The sequence below is a fragment of the Phyllobates terribilis genome, unplaced genomic scaffold, assembly GCF_046119375.1.
Source record: "Phyllobates terribilis strain yellow unplaced genomic scaffold, ASM4611937v1 Scaffold_3__8_contigs__length_932513732, whole genome shotgun sequence".
In the NCBI taxonomy this organism is placed as follows: Eukaryota; Metazoa; Chordata; class Amphibia; order Anura; family Dendrobatidae; genus Phyllobates; species Phyllobates terribilis.
Genome location: NW_027362763.1, coordinates 501,995,015 through 502,012,583, shown reverse-complemented (window position 1 = coordinate 502,012,583; position 17,569 = coordinate 501,995,015). Strand labels below are relative to the sequence as shown.

General features: G+C 38.5%; 1 protein-coding gene across 50 annotated transcripts in view; it reads left to right on the top strand.

Moving 5' to 3' along the window:
* TRDN (triadin) overlaps positions 1-17,569 on the top strand; it is a 1,346,604-nt gene that overhangs the window by 727,078 nt on the left and 601,957 nt on the right. For 42 of the 50 annotated variants that reach the window (XM_073675989.1, XM_073675970.1, XM_073675994.1 and 39 more), the window contains 4 exons: positions 10,196-10,252; positions 11,291-11,329; positions 13,499-13,546; positions 14,576-14,623. In XM_073675989.1, the coding sequence (XP_073532090.1) occupies positions 10,196-10,252; positions 11,291-11,329; positions 13,499-13,546; positions 14,576-14,623 (192 nt within the window). The remainder of the gene's footprint in view (positions 1-10,195; positions 10,253-11,290; positions 11,330-13,498; positions 13,547-14,575; positions 14,624-17,569) is intronic. The other 8 variants (XM_073675984.1, XM_073675959.1, XM_073675963.1 and 5 more) reach the window with 7 other exon arrangements.

The following is a 17,569-nucleotide window of genomic DNA, read 5'->3' as shown; positions in this document are numbered from 1 at the left end:
TGCCTCTGAGAGTTTGAGCCTGCTTAGCAGGCTGAGTGTGCCCAAGAGCCCCGACGTCCATCTCAAGGTTCCCAGGCCGACAAGCAAACTGGCACTGGGGGTTCTTTGGCAATCCACTGCTCCGAGTTTTTTTAGATTCACGTTGTCCCTAGCAGCCTTAAACCTGCAACTGCTGCTGTCACCTCTCACTACTTTGGTCTACTTCCCTCTACTGACTGTCACTTCCTGAACTTGGCACTAACTCTCAGTTTTCCCCTCCTTAATCTGGGCAAGCCATTATAGTTAACTTTATCTAGACTAAACTGCAGCCCCAGATCTACCTTAGAAACATATGTTCATATAAAACATATTTAACTCCTTGGAGTATCAGGAAACAGACCATCACCTCCACCATTCCTACAGTACTGCCTCAATTTTTTCTTTTCTTTCTGACTGCGAGTCTGTATATCTAGCTATCTACCTTAGTCATACTGTTTTATTAGAAGACTCATGCATTCACAGTCACTACTAATAAGACCAGGCAGTACAAATGTTTAGCAATGGATATTTGGCAGAAGGAATCTGTGTCTTCAAACAGATGTGAGCATTTTTTTTTTAAATTAGTCATCTCAGTTTTTCAGCAAGAAACATGATGACTATTGTTTCTGACATGGCAATGTAAATGTCACAATAAATTATGCCATACGGTTATTTGATTTTAAGAATTGACAAATTTGCTTGCAGTGATTCATATCAGGAAAAAGTAACAAGCTAGAAAGGATTAAGTAAGAGGAAAGTTATTTTATATGAATTGAGGTGTTGTAGAGAGATGGCTTAGTGTCAGTCCTCATCAGGGGCGGATTAAGAGTAGCAAGGGCCCCGGGCAGTTTAGACACACACACACCACACACACACACCTGATGTATCACGTGACATGTCACATGATCCCCTGTGATAGATCATGTGATAGTTCACGTGAAATTAATTTGGCACAATATTAATTATAATAATTTTTTTTAGGCTGTGTGCCCACTACGCGTTTTTTAAGCGTTTCCGCAGCGGCAATTCCGCTGCAGAAACGCTTAAAAAACGCTTGGTAGAAGGTCTGCCATGTTCCCCAATGATAATCCGCATGTGCTGTGCATATGCTGCAGAAATTTCCGCTGCGGATTATCATTGCGGAAAAATCCGCAGCACTAACAATTATTTTGACTTGCATTGGAACGCATGTAATCCGCATCCCTGCATCTGTACATGCAGAATCCATGCGTTTCAATGTGCGGATGGTACCCGGGTTTGGAGAAGAGGAGACTCTCCTCCAGACCCGGGTACCATAGAACCTGTAAAAAAAAGAATAAAATAAAAAATAAATATTATACTTACCTTCTGATGGCCACCGGTGTCTTTATCCGATGCATCCTGGCTTGCCAGCAGCTCGCGATGGTCTGAAAAGAACCTGCCATGACGTCATTTAGTCATGTGACGGGTCACGCGACCGCTGACGTCGGCAAGCCATCAGAAGGTAAGTATACATTTATTTTTTACCATTCTTTTACGGTCACACTATATAAATCCATGCCGGTTGCATGGATTTCTATAGTGTGACCAAGTTGTCAAGCACTTTCCAAGTGATGCTAAAATCACTTGGAAAGCGCTTGACGACCCGCATGCGGAAATGCATGTGAAGAACGCTTCACATCCGCATGTCCCTGGCAGGAAAAAACGCATGTACAATCCGCATGTACAATCCGCATGTACAATCCTCATGCGTTTTTTCTGCCAGGGAGATGCAGAAATGCTCAAAAAAAATCCGGAGCATTTCTGCATCGTGGGCACATAGCCTTACATTAATTGTATGACTCAATATTGAGCACACATAGCCATCTTTACACAGCAGGAGGCCACACGGAGCCATCTATACACAGCGGGAGGCCGCATGTAGCCATCTATACACAGCAGGGAGCCGCACGTAGCCATCTATACACAGCGGGAGGCCACACGGTGCCATCTATACACAGCGGGAGGCCGCACGTAGCCATCTATACACGGCAGGAGGCCGCACGTAGCCATCTATACACGGCAGGAGGCCGCACGGAGCCATCTATACACAGCAGGAGGCCGCACGGAGCCATCTATACACAGCGGGAGGCCACACGGAGCCATCTATACACAGCGGGAGGCCGCACGTAGCCATCTGTACACAGCAGGGAGCCGCACGTAGCCATCTATACACAGCGGGAGGCCGCACGGCGCCATCTATACACAGCGGGAGGCCGCACGGCGCCATCTATACACAGCGGGAGGCCGCACGGAGCCATCTATACACAGCAGGAGGCCGCACGGAGCCATCTATACCCAGCGGGAGGCCGCACGGAGCCATCTATACCCAGCGGGAGGCCGCACGGAGCCATCTATACCCAGCGGGAGGCCGCACGGAGCCATCTATACACAGCGGGAGGCCGCACGGAGCCATCTAGACACAGCGAGAGGCCGCACTGTGCCATCTATACACAGCAGGGAGCCGCACGGTGCCATCTATACACAGCGGGAGGCCGCACGGCCCTCCCTCCAGAGACAGCAGGAGGCCGCACGGCGCCATCTATACACAGTGGGTGGCCGCACGGAGCCATCTAGACACAGCGAGAGGCCGCACTGTGCCATCTATACACAGCAGGGAGCCGCATGGTGCGATCTATACACAGCGGGAGGCCGCACGCCCCCCCCTCCAGAGACAGCAGGAGGCCGCATGGCGCCATCTATACTCAGCAGGAGGCCGCACGCAGTCACGCACACAAACATATACAGACATATACATACACGCATAAACACATTTGAAACACAAAAATACATATAAACAGACATCACACAATGATATCTGCCTGCACACACATACATACACATACACACTCACTCTCACACATACACACTTTCTCACACACACACACTCACCATCCCCCGGCTCGGCTCCAGTCCTCCTGGCTCCTACTCCTCTCCGGTGGTAAGTAGTAGTGCAGGCCGGGCGCGCACTGCGTGACATCACAGCTATGAGACACGGCCGCCCACAGGGCCGTGTCTCCTATCAGTGACGCGGCCGGGCCAGCACAGGGAAGTTGACTGCTGCAGTGCCGGCCCGGCCGAAGAAGAAGCAGCGGCCGTGCACCGCTGCTTGGGGAGTGGTCCGGGGGCTCCCCCCTGCCACTGTCTGCCGGTATGTGCCGCGGCACCACACATATAATGAGGGCAATCCGGCCATAGCCCCCCTGGAGACCCGAGACCCCGGGCGGTAGCCCGGATTGCCCTTATTATAATCCGCCTATGGTCCTCATGCGCAAGCTAAAGACTTATACAGTTCTCCTGGAAACCCAGAGATGACCATAGTCAAGGACTTGTGCCCCACAGTGGTCATGCCTGCTACTACAGTTTACGCAGTAACTCATTGCATGGTATAAGGGTATGTTCAGTCAGACATTTTTCTACTTTAGAAAAACCATTGGATTTCAGATTTACAATTTAAACTGTTGGATGCCTGCATGAGGATTAGTCAATTTTGTGCGACTACTCATCATAGTTTTTGGGTGGAATTTGTGTAGAAACGGCTTTAATAATTATGCATTTCAGTTTTCTTATTCTTTTTTCTTGTGTGATTTTTGTTAAACTGCAGCAAAATCTGGAGTATGTTATTTAGCTATACCACTGACTGAGTTGTTAATGGGCTTTTCCAACCACAGAAATCAAATCTGATTGATAAACAACTAGAGGAACATCACGCAACTGTTTTAATAGGGGGTACATTGACATATCTATCACGTATATTTTTGGGGTCTGATAAAACATTGGGGATTGCTATGTATCAGTATGTCAAAAGTATAAACAGAAACCCTCTTTGACAGTAATGGAGTCCCAGAACTGAAATCTCACAGATCAAACAATTAAGTTATGTTCACAGTGAGTGTATGTTTCTTACATGCTTGAATTTTGCATGAAAATCTGCATAAAATTGCCCACAAAACACCTTTTATTGCCTGCACTCAGAAATCCTAACTACCATTCATACAACCACAGATCTTTCCACTGCAGTTTTCAAAATCTCTTCAGTAAGTGACATGTCCTAAAAGTGATGTATATTAATCAATATGAGTCATAATTAAATGCACTCTATGTGCACTCATGTATACATCTCTGAGCAAGAGGTTTGGGGTTTATTTTACACTTTTTTTACATTCTCTACTTACATTGTTCTTGGAAGATGAAAAGCTTTGCGGCATAATGTTATTTTCCAACTACAGTGTTATTGTGTTTTTCTTTCAACAATTTTCAGAAAATCTCAGAAAAATATCAGTTATGATTCAATTGTGCAAAAATCATAAAAACCCTATAATAATAACATGATAAGGGGACCTAGTCAAAATGCCCGCTGCATATGACTATCTTCCACAGTGTAGATCTAGTAATAATTAATGTCAGATAATTTTGAAAGGAATACACTGTCTTTGGTGGCTGATCTGATCAGTTAAAGAGTACCTATCACCAATCTAGGGTTGCCCTTTTAATTTTAAAAGAGTGGGCAGCCCAAGATTGATGATTTATTTTGCAAAAGTACTTATAAGTAACCCTAATGCGCCACCTCTTTACCCACGATATGGCCTGGTTTTCTAGCAAACGTAAGACCCAAACTTCTGGATTGTGGTATCCCAGCATGCAGAAGCCCCCATTGCAGTGAAATAATGGGATCTTGTGGGATCTTGCGCTCTATACTAATTTTGAACTTTACTAAATATTTTCTCAATGGTAAAATTCTTAAAGCGGTTACAGTTAGGTAAGCTTAGTAAAGTAAGCGGCAGCATTGGCATAGCGTAAATGGCAAGATCTCACTCTATCACTGGGAGAAGGCCATGGAGGGTAATGATATCCTGCTCTGCATGACTGGATCTAACCACTTGGAATTTCAGGCCGATTTTTGCTATAAAATCGGGCCTTTTTGGAGGTACCTTAGTGCGATTTATGAGCAGTTTTCATAACAAGTTATATATAGTAAAATCACCAATCTGGGACTGCTCATTCTTATTAAATGAAAATGGCAACCCCAGACTGGTAATTAGAACTGTTTAAGTATTCAAGGTACTGACAGATGTCAAAAATATTATTAGTTAAATATGGCAGCACGATGGTCTTTCAAGTTACAATGGCCTCAAGTTACAATATTTTTAACATCCAATACTTTTTCATGGGTCAATGTACTTTGAAACAACATCCATCATACAATATCACAATCACTGAAATAAACTTGGCTCCCCTCAGTGTCAGAATCACTGAAAAAATATAACTGTCTGAAAAATACTACCAATCAGCAGGATATAACACCTGTATTACTAAAGTGGATTTCCTGATTGCTGGTTTTATAGCGCTCCCTACAGTACAGTACAAGACAGTACTAAATGTTTTGTACTGTTCTCTGTCTGTGCCAGGATGAAACAATCCTTTATAAACAGGGTGAGGACAAATGGCATTTTGTTTTCTGATACATGGTGAACAATTCACCTTTAAGAAATTTCTGCTCTCAATTTACAGTGTTGATTAAAAGTTTTAGACTGATGTGGAAAAAATGATACAAAGTAAGATTTATTTCAGAAATTATTATTATTATTATTATTATTATTATTATTATTATTATTATTAACGGCCTTGAGCTCATGGCAACTTGATGAATAAACGCCACTAGGATCTTCATCGCCGTTTTCTTGATTGTATCAAGCCATTGGGTTGCTGTTCTTCCTCTTCACATTGTTCCTTCTATTCTAGTTTACTTTTATCAATTAACAAAATGCAAAGTGAATGAACAAAAGAGAAATCTAAATCAAATTAATATTTAGAGTGACCATTCTTTAACTTCACAGCAGCATCAAAACATCAATTCTTCCAAGTACACTTGCACACAGTTTTTGAAAGAACTCAGTAGGAAGGTTTTTAGAAACATCTTGGAGAACTAACAACAGATCTTCTGTGGATGTAGATTTGCACAAATCCTTTTGTTTTTTCATGTCATCGCAGACCAATTCAATGATGTTCTTTGTTCTTCTTTAAGCTGCAGATTGTTTTTAATGACATTAGCTGCATGCTTGAGGTCATTGCCCTACCGCAGAATAAATTTGAAACTAAACAGACTCCCCCCCCTGATGGTATTGCATGATGGATAGGTATCTGCCTGTACCATTCAGAATTGAGGAAAATATGAAATGGGCAACATTGAATACCATAAATGTTGTGGCCAATGTAATGTAGTGCAGCAGATTAAAGACAAATAATGCTTGCTTCCCTATGAAATGATAAGATTTCCAGCAGTTCCATCGGCTTAGACATGACAGCAACCAGTGGCACCCAGCAACATCCATCTATATTTTGGAAAAATCTGGTCAAATTTTAGACATGAAAACATGGTCACGTGACATAATATTATATGATAATATATGAATCAGATAGCAGAATAATGTCAGCATGTACTCTGAACAAATGAATCAAAAAGGGAACTATTTGGCTGTAACAGAAAGCAATTTGTCACCGAAGTGCTGGAAACCAGAACAATAATGAGTATTTACAGGCAACACTGAAACTTGGTGGAGGTTCTTGGTAAGTTTGGGACTGCATTTCAGCAAATTGTTCAAGAATAATGCTATCCTTAATGCTGAAAAATACAGGTAGATACTTATCTATCATGCAATACCATCAGGGAGGCAACTCACTGCTTCAAATTGATTTTGCAGCAGGACAGCGACCCAAAGAGCACAACCAATGCCACTAAGAACTATCTTTATCATGAAAAAGAACAAGGTATGTGATGATCTGGCCCCCACAGAATCACAGTCTGTGTGGGATTACACAAACAGACAGAAGGATTTACACAAGTCTACATCTACATAAGGCCTGTGGTTAGTTCTCTAAAATATTTATTACAACCTCCCTTTTGATTTCCTTCAAAAACTAGAGTGGTGTGAAAAAAGTGTTTGCCCCCTTCCTGATTTCTTATTCTTTTGCAGGTTTGTCACACTTACAGTTAGGTTCATATATATTTCGATAGAGACATTTTTCTAATTTTGCTTCTAGACATTGCCACAATAAATTTTAAACAAAACAATTCACGATGCAGTTGAAGTTCAGACTTTCAGCTTTCATTTGAGGGTATCCACATTAAAATTGGAAGAAGGGTTTAGGAGTTTCAACTCTTTAACATGTGCCACCCTGTTTGTAAAATGACCAAAAGTAATTGGACAATTGACTCCAAGGCTATTTCATGGACAGGTGTGGGCAATCCATTTGTTATGTCATTCTCAATTAAGCAGATAAAAGGCCTGGAGTTGATTTGAAGTGTGGTGCTTGCATTTGGAAGGTTTTGCTGTGAAATAAACATGCGGTCAAAGGAGCTCTCCATGCAGGTGAAACAAGCCATCCTTAAGCTGCAAAAACAGAAAAAAAAAACATCTGAGAAATTGCTACAATATTAGGAGTGAAAAAATCTGCATTTTGGTACATCCTGAGAAAGAAAGCAAGCACTGGTGAACTCATCAATGCAAAAAGACCTGGGCGCCCACGGAAGACAACAGTGGTGGATGATCGCAGAATAATGCTGATTAGTGGACACAACTTGATTTAACATGTCCCTTTTGTCACAATATTTTCAGCAGTACCATTATTTCTGTCCAGGCCTATTTCATGAGTTTAATTTTTTTTTAAATTCCGTGGAAGCAGGGTTAAAAAGCAATGTCTGACTTTCATTTGCTAATTTTCAAAGATTTTTAATTTATTATTACTTTTGTCAGATTCAAGTTATTTCTGTGACCATTGTGGGTTTTTCTTTCATTAAACGAGGGGTACCAACAATTTTGACCATGTGTGTATATAGTTTGCACAAAACAAGAACTAAGTCAATGAATGAATGAAGATTTATATCACATCAACAAGAAATTTACAGGACACCAACTCATTATATGTTATCAAGACAATCAATGAAAACCTAACAGGGACTTCCTTTTGGGGTATAGAAAGCGTAAAAAATATGTTGGAAGGAAGGCAATTATGTATTTCAAATGTCAAGGATAGATTTCAGTTATGTATGCTAAAACCATAGTGACTCTATAGCAAAAGTGAACTGTTTGACTTTATAAAATAAAAAAATTGACCCTTGTTTGGCACACCACTATTTCTGTCCTGCCGTACAATGCTCATCATGAGTTTATAAATGTACCATCATGTCCAGTGAATCCAATCCCTGATGAAGAAGGACGCTCTTTCTGAAAGGCATTGAATTGTTTTGGGTGACATGACTTTCTGTAGCTCATAACGTCACAACAAAAGAGCAGTTGTTTTAACCAGGAATTTTCTAAAACAATGCCACCGGCTGGGAGGTATCAAACAGGACTAAAGGCAGTATTGTGGCTACCAGGAACATAATTATTTAAAGAAAAATATCCAGTTTTACCTACATTAGGAGAAGAAACAATCGGAGATTACTCATACTGTTTTCTATTCTGGACAAAGGTAGAAGTGTACCAATTTTCTGCAGCAGTAATTATCATATAATCCCAGTTAGAACATCTAGAAGCAAAGTATAGTATAAATCTGGTCACTGTTGAATCTGGGAAGAAGTAGGAAAAAGGCCAGCTCATCAAGGCATAGGTACATGGATCCTGTGAGCCATCAGTGGATTACAAGGAAAAAGGAAGAAAAATCCAGCACTCTTTAGTGGAGAAAAGTAGATGTATAAGTAAAAATAACTTTATTAATAGAAAAAAATCAATTAAAAAAGTCAGCACAAGGAGAGGAGAACAGAAATGATGCATTTCGAACAGAATAAGTGTTCTTAGACATAGCTTAGTCGAAAGCGTCAGTTCTGTTCATTGTGCTGACTTTTTCAATCAATTTTTTCTTCTAATAAACCTGTTTTTACTTATACATCTACTTTTTTTCCCACTAAAGAGTGCTGGATTTTTCCTCCTTTTTACTATTGAATCTAGCCCTATACTCTGTGGTTCCCTGTTTATTTTACTAGCTCCTATATACAAGCACAATTTATCTTTAGCTATATAAGTTAATTAAAGCTATTGGCTTTATGATAAATGTAATGCTGTACTATTTACTCACCAAAGATAAATTAAATTGTGTATGTGGATTACTATATTCTGATTTTTTAGATTTAAACTTTTTAAACATTTAGACCTGATGAATGTTAAAATTATTTGGGCAAAATCAATTCTTAATTTTTTTAATATTTTCTCAAGCAATCTAAATTGACTAGGTGATAACTTGTTGATTGGTGGGGATGCGACAGATGGAGTCCACACCGATAGGCAGAATGAGGAAATTTTATTTCTGTTTTACTGGACCTGCAGGGTGCGTGTACAACCAGTGTCTTCTTATGTTCCCCATTCTGCAGATCAGTGCCAGTGGTCAGACCACTGCTGGTCATTAAAGGAGTATTCCCAGTTCCAAGATCCTATCCCAATATGTAGTAGGTGTAATGATAATAATATTAGCAAATACCTTCCATTAGCAATGTAGTATCATTTTTCTGATTCGCTATGTCTCTTTCCTCATGTGCAGGCATTGCAGGACCTTAGGTATCCATGGTTACAACTAATAGCAGCTAGCTAACTAACTGTCACTCTATCAGTGGTCGTAACCATTGATACCTAAGGTCCTGCAATGCCTGTACATGAGGAAAGAGACATAGAGAATCAGAAAAATTATACATTTCTAATTGGAGGTATTTGCTAATACTATTATTGTTATTATTATTATTATTATTATTATTACACCTACTACATATTGAGTAGGGTTTTGGAGATGGGAATACCCTTTTAAGTCTTCACTGGACAAACCCTTTCATTTTTATATACGTTATTGATCATGAAAAATAATATTTATTTGTTACATATATCTACAATAAATATGAAAATCATAATCTATAATTAATATTATATGAATAGTTGTTATAGTAAATCATTATATTATTATTCATAAAAAAAGAACATCATAAATATACACATATTCACATATTTTTATATCACTGTTCACCACAGATTCAGATGTTTTAATCTCTAGATGTCAATTTTGGACTCAATTTTGGTGGAAAAAATGGTGTCTATGAATTGCATTTGATTACCTGTGCCCTAAAAAAATTATTTTTACTAATAGTTTGATGATTAAAGCAAAAAATACTTTTCAGAAGAGCCTGCAAAGCAACCTGAACAACTTGAACCAGAACCAAGAGGAATAATTGAAGGTAGCAATAATTCATACTGTATATTGGCTTTTATTTATAGAATGTTATAAATACAGTGCTTTATTAAATGAGATCATAAATGTTATTGTGTGAGTGGATGTTTCATTTTTATGATAAGTGCATTGCTGTACTACTTATGAAAAGTAAATTAAATAATGTTAGGGAATTACTACATTTTTAATTTTTCTGTTTAAATGTAGCAAAATATTTAGTCTTGCTGAATGTTTGACCACATTAAAACATTAAATTATTGTATTGCTGTACTACTTACTGATAAAAGGTAAATAATGTCATGTTAGTGGATTTCAACTTTCTTAATTTTTATGTTTAAACGTTTTAAAATTTTTATTCTTGCTGAATGTTTGACCGCATTCAATTATTGTTTAATATCTTTTTACGCAATCTAAATTAGCTAGGTGATAACTTGTTGATTAGTGGGTTTGCAATCGATGGGATCCGCACCGATTGACAGAATAGGGAATTTTTATCTTTGCTGGAATGAAGTTGCAATGCGCAGTACACAACTGCCTCTACACTCATTCCCTATGGGGCTGATGATCTCTACATTTGACTTTATCTGGCGTCCCTATAGAGAAGGAATGAAGCTCCGGTCGTTCGTCTTCCTACTGGAATATTTTATTATGGGGATAAAAGTACACAGTCATATTCCCCATTCTGCAGATTGCTGACAGTGGTCCGATCCCCACCGATCAGTAAGTTATCACCTATCTAAAGCATAGGTGCTAACTTTCTATCATTGGACAATTGATTTAATTTTTATGTTCATGATTTATTCTATCTACAACAAAATAATATAATAAAAATATATAATAATATGGTAATAATGTTAACAACATTGACACATTTTCAAATTTTTTATGTTACTGATAGCCATAGACTCAACTGTTTTAAGCCAATTATGCCATGCTTTGAGCTCAGGTTTGCTGGAAATAATGGTGTGTACTGATTGCATTTGATTATTTTTGCTCTATATAATTACTTTCTGCTAAAAATTCAAAGATTAATTATATTTTTCAGAAGAGCCTGCAAAACCAGAACCAAGAGAAATAATTGAAGGTAGCAATAATTCATATATTGGCTTTCATTGATAGAATGTGATAAATACATTACTTTATTAATTGAGATCATAAATGATATTGTGTGAGTGGATTACTTAATTTTTGTATCTTTATATGAAACTTTCAAACACACCTATCACCTGAAACAGGGAGTCAGTTTTATTTGAAAAATCTATAGGCCCACAAATTTAAATAGTTTTCTAAATATGACACAGTAAAGCAAAGTAATAAAACAATGTTTTAAACTTGTAAGTAAATGTCTAACTCCATACAGAAGTCAGGATGAAATTTCTGGCTTGTGCAATCTCTGGATGTTCAGCACCATTCAGCTACCTGTTACAACATCATATCTTTACACAAAATCTTAATACTTATCAGATCTTGCAGCTCCAGCTAAAAGAGCTCTAATTACTGCATTAATACTTTTGTTAAAACATATATAAAAAGCATATTACACATATATAGATAACTGAAGTATTTATACAGTGGAGAGCACTCTCTCTTGTATTTCATATTCCGATAGTGCATGATGATGTGGTGAGCTTGGAAAGGTGTAGGACATCTCACAATAGCACAGCCCAGTAGTTGTATGAGTACGGAGATAAATACTGGCATGTTTTTTTTTAAAGTTTACCTAAACTTTAACTTTTATTTAAATATGTGATAGATGCTGAAATGTCCAGTGGATCAGTGGGAGTCCAGGTCCCGATACACCCACTGATGAATCAAAAGACTTGTCAGAAAGGAAGGGCTCAAGAGGCAGAAGCACTTAGATCCTGATTGAGTGCAGGGACAGAGAGGTTTACAGACGGAATAGAAAGTCTATGAGCTTGTACACCTCCTTGGGTGCATGTTCAGACATAGGCTAAGCGCTTCTACCTCCTGGACACCGCATTTCTGACCCCACAGATCTGTAGGGCAAATCCTGATTCTGGTGAAAGGTCATCTTTATACTTGCTCACTATAAGGCTACGTTCACATGTTCACTATTTGATCAGTATTTGAAATCCGTATTTGGGGGTTAAAATCAGGAGTAGAACAATCAGAGGAAAAGTATAATAGAAACACGTCACCACTTATGAATTTTTCACCCACTCCTGGTTTTGGCTTACAAATACTGATGTGAAATACTGACCAAATACTGAACGTGCGCACGTGGCCTTACCCTGATTTGAAGACAATAAATTCCTAATTTGAATAACCTGTATTATTCATTTATATGATAAGTTGTACTACTTACTTATGAAAAGTAAATTAAATCATGTTAGTGGATTACTACATTTTTAATTTTTCTCTTTAAATATTGTAAAAAAAATTAGTCTTGCTGAATGTTTGACCACATTAAATTAGTGTATTGCTGTACTAAATACATATAAAAGGTAAAGCATATCATGTTAGTGTATTTCTACGTTTTTAATTTTTATGTTTAAACATTGTAAAATATTTAGTCATGCTGAATGTTTGTCCACATTAATTTTTTATTGTTTAAAATCTTTTTAAGCAATCTAAATTAGCTGGGTGATATAACTTGTGGGTTTGCAATTGATGGGATCCGCACCGATTGGCAGAATAGGGAATTTTTATCTCCGCTGGAATAAAGTTGCAATGTGCAGTACACAGCCGTCTCTACATTCATTCCCAATGGGGCTGACGATCTCTACATTGGGATTTATGTGGCATCCCTATAGAGAAGGAATGAAGCTGTGGTCGTTCATCTGACCTACCGGAATATTTTGTAATGGGGATAAAAGTACCCAGTCATATTCTGCAGATCGGTGACAGTGATTCGATTCCCACCGATCAGTAAGTTATCATCTATCTAATACATAGGTGTTAACTTGTTATCATTGGACAATCGCTTTCATTTTTATGTTCATGATTGATCATGAAAAAATATACATTTATTATGTCTAGCTACAACAAATAATATAATAAAAATATATAATAATATAGTAAGAATATTAACAACATGGACACATTTTCATATTTTTTATGTTTCTTATAACCATACACTCACCTGTTTTAAATCCATTATGCCATGTTATAAGTTCAGGTTTAGTGGAAATAATGGTGTGTACGGATTGCATTTAATTATTTAATTATTTTTGCTCTATATAACTACTTTCTATTAAAAAATCAATGATTAAAGAAAAAAAATCTTTTTCAGAAGAGCCTGCAAAACAACTTGAACCAGAGCCAAGAGAAATAATTGAAGGTAGAAATAATTTGTAGCATGACTTTCATTTATAGCATGTGATAAATAGAATGTTTTAGCAATTAAGATTGTAAATGATATTGTGTTCTGTCTTTTAATATCAAATTTTAACAGCAACTATTAACTGAATATGATATCAGTTTTATTTGAAAAATCTTTAGGCCTACAAATATAAATGTTTTTTTAAATATGTAAAGCCAAGTAATAAAAAATGTTTATACTTGTAACTAAATGTCCAACTTCATACAGAAGTCAAGATGAAATTTCTGGGTTGTGCAATCCCTGAATGTTCAGCACCTTTCAACTATCCGCTACAACATAGTACCTTTAGGCTACATTCCAATGGTGAGCTTTTGGTGCCTTTTTGACGCTGCATATTTTTGCTGCCTCGAAAATGCAGCTTCTTACAAATCCAGCAAAGTCGATGAGATTTATAGAAATCTCATGCCCACTTTTCTTTTTACGCAATGTAAACTGACCTGCGGTGCGTGTTTTAAATCCACAACATGTCAATCTCTCTTCCAGATGCCTAAACTTTCCCCATATACTTGCAATATATATGGAAAATCTGCAGGTAAAAGATGCACATCCATTTTTAATCCGTTTCCGCAGCGGAAATGTATCAAAAACACATATAATCCGCACTTAAGTATATCAATAAAGTTTTCTCAAAGCAAAATACCAGGAAGAATAAAAAACAAAGCAGCTTTATTTAAATCATGACACATCAAAAAGAGACAAAAACTGCAGCGTCAAAAACGCAATAAAAACCCATGTTAAGAAAATGCACACAAAAATGCAATAAAAAACAGTAGTAACCTAATTTACATAATAGATGCAGGATGTAGCCTTACAGAACATAAAATCTCACTAATTATCATCAGATCTATTTTAAGCATTGGATGCCACCTTTTGGGTTTCATTTTTATGGAAATAATGGTGTCTAATGATTGCATTTCATTATTTTTGCTGTAAAAAATTTCTTTTTGCTAAAAAATTGATGACCATAGAAAAAAATAAATTTTTCAGAAGAGCCTGCAAAGCAACTTGAACCAGAGCCAAGAGAAATAATTGAAGGTAACAATAATTCATATATTGGCTTTCTTTATTTTTCAATAATTTTTATTAACATTATATAACAAGTAAATAGGGAAAATGGGGTGTGGGATAGGGGAAGGATTGAAGGGAATGTGAAGAATAATTTATTAGCATTTTATAACAGATTAAGGAGAGGGGATGGGGTAAAGGGGAAGGGAATTTTGGGGAAAGGGAAAGGATTGTATAGGAAGTTGGAAGGAGTAAGGAAAAGGAGAACTCAAGATTAAATACAAATTCGTAAACATTCGAATTTATTATAACAACAAATAATTTAAGATGATAGTCAGATTTGTAAATATAAAATAACCCAATCGATCTCGATAGAAATCGATCTCGATAGAAACCCACCAATATAGAATGAATAAGTAGATAAGTAAAATTGAGTAGCAATCAGGAGTGTTCTTCAGGCCAATGTGCCCATTTTTTTAAATGTTTATTAAGATTATTGTTTGAAGTTGCAAATTTGTGTTCGTATAGTTTGTGTTAATTTTTCTTTGATGTCTGAGAAATTAGGTACGTCTGATTTTTTACAGTAGGATGCGATGGTGTTTTTAACCACTAGAGTCGCGTGAATTATGATGGATCTAATTAGGGGAGGATTGTCTTCCAAGCCGATAGAAAGTAGGGCTAATTGAGGAGTAAGTGAAATATTGTCTTTTGTAAATTTTTTGATGAACTCCGATGTGTGGGTCCATAAGGCCTGAATTTTGGGACAAGTCCAGAAGATGTGTATTAGATTATCATGGAGTCCACAGTTTTTCAAATAGAGGAGAATGGTTTGAATTTATGTGAGAGAGTCTAGATGGGGTTAAGTACCATCTGGAAGTTAATTTAAAGTATGACTCATGGAGGGTCATGGAAATGTTGGAGTTGTATGTATGCGTTAGTGCATTTTCCCAAGTTTCTGTGTGAAAAGTTATTTTTAAGTCGGATTCCCATCTTGGCATATTGGCTTTCTTTGATATGTTATAGATACAGTGCTTCATGAATTAAGATCATTAAAAAGGTTGTCCACTACTACTCAGTGGATGTCGGAGTCGGCTGCAGCCGGGTCACGTGATGGTCAGCAATAGCGCTGCTCACAGGCAACAATCACAACAGAAGGTATTTACAAAATACTTATTTCCACCTTTTAAATACATCGTGGCATTCTCTATAGTAGTGGACAACCTCTTTAATGATATTGTGTAAGTGGACTACTCAATTTTTGATTTTTTATCAACCTTTCAAAATCACCTTTCACCTAAAGCAGGGTATCAGTTTAATTTTGAAAATCTATAACCCCTTAAAAATAAATATTTTTCTAAATATGACACAATAAAGCAAAGTAATAAAGAAATGTTTTATACTTGTAAGTAAATTTCCAGACAGAAGTCTGGATGAAATTTCTGGGTTGTACAATGCCTGAATAATTAGCACCCGTCAATTGCCCGCTACAACATTATATCTTCAGTAATGATGAGCGAGCATGCTCGCTACTGCTCGGTGCTCACCCGAGCACCTCACTGCTCGAGATGCTCGGCGCTCGCCGAGTATTTCCTGGGGTTGCTCGGCGGGAGCTCGGTTCCCCTCCCTGCATGTTTGGCGCTCTTTAGAGCACCAATCAACATGCAGGGATTGCCTGCCACTCATTGTAATGCCGCAGCCATGGTGGTTGTAGCATTACAGTGACTGGCTGGCCGCACAGCGTCATCAGGTCTATATCAGACCTGGCGCCGCTGTGCTCGTCACAGTCACTCCGGAATCAGGCAGAGTAGGGAGAGGTGCTGCTGTGTCAGGGAGAGATTTGCTTGTGTATTAGGTAGTGTAGGGAGAAAAACCGTACCTTACACATATCCATCTTAACAAACAGTCCTTTTGAGGACTAACTAATCCATCTGCAGGCAGGCAGTGTATATAGGCAAGCAGACAGGGTATATAGCAGACTGCAGTGCATATAGCACAAGAGGCTCCATTCCAATTCTGCCTTCTGCTGCTGTTAGATATTTCTATACAAAGGCCCAGGTCTCAGGGGCCAGGAATACTTTTTTTTGGATCTTAATCCTCATTATTTGCTTAAAAAGCAATCCAGAGAACACCATTTTTCTGCGCCATTTGCTTGTTGGCACTGCAGAATACAGCCAGGTCCTTTCCATATTACAGCGCTAGAAATCCAGCTATTTAAAACTGTGTTTTCTCCATCACATGGATCACATATACGTTGTCAGAAAATACTGCCATTTGTGGCCTCCATTAAAAATTTCTTTCAATGTGTCAGTGAAGCAATTTACACCAGTTTGCTGTTCAAACTAGTCGCCTACAGGGCAGGTATTTAAAACTCTGTTTTCTCCATCACACGGATCACATGTAAGTTCGCTCCAAACTCAGTCATTTGTAGTGAGCGTGGAAGATACTGTCCTCCATTTAAAATGGGCAAGGCACGTGGCAAGGGATGGGGAACTGGACGTGATGGTGCATGCAGAGGCTGAGGACAAGGCCGTGGGCAAGCTGAAATTGTGCCACAACAAACACCCACATCTTCTCGCCCGACCTTCCTGTCCCAATTCCTAGGGGACCACAGCACACCACTATTGAACCCAGAGCAGTGTCAAAAGGTTGCTGGTTGGATAGCGGATAATGCTTCCAGTCACTTAGCCACCACCACCACCACCCTGTTTTCCACACGGTCAAGTCTCAGTAGCCGTGAGTCTGGACCACATATTCCTCACCCTGATCCTTCTTCCTCCCACCATGCCGAGTGCCCGGAGACAACTGATCCCACACTTGGACACTCTGAAGAGCTGTTCACTTTTCCATTTATAGATTCGGGCCTCTTGCCCAGTCCACTTGAAACGGGGCAAGAGGAGATCACATGTAGCGATGCCCGAATATTTGAGCAGCCACGGTCACACGAAGGCAACGGTGGGAAAGTGTCACAAGAGGTGA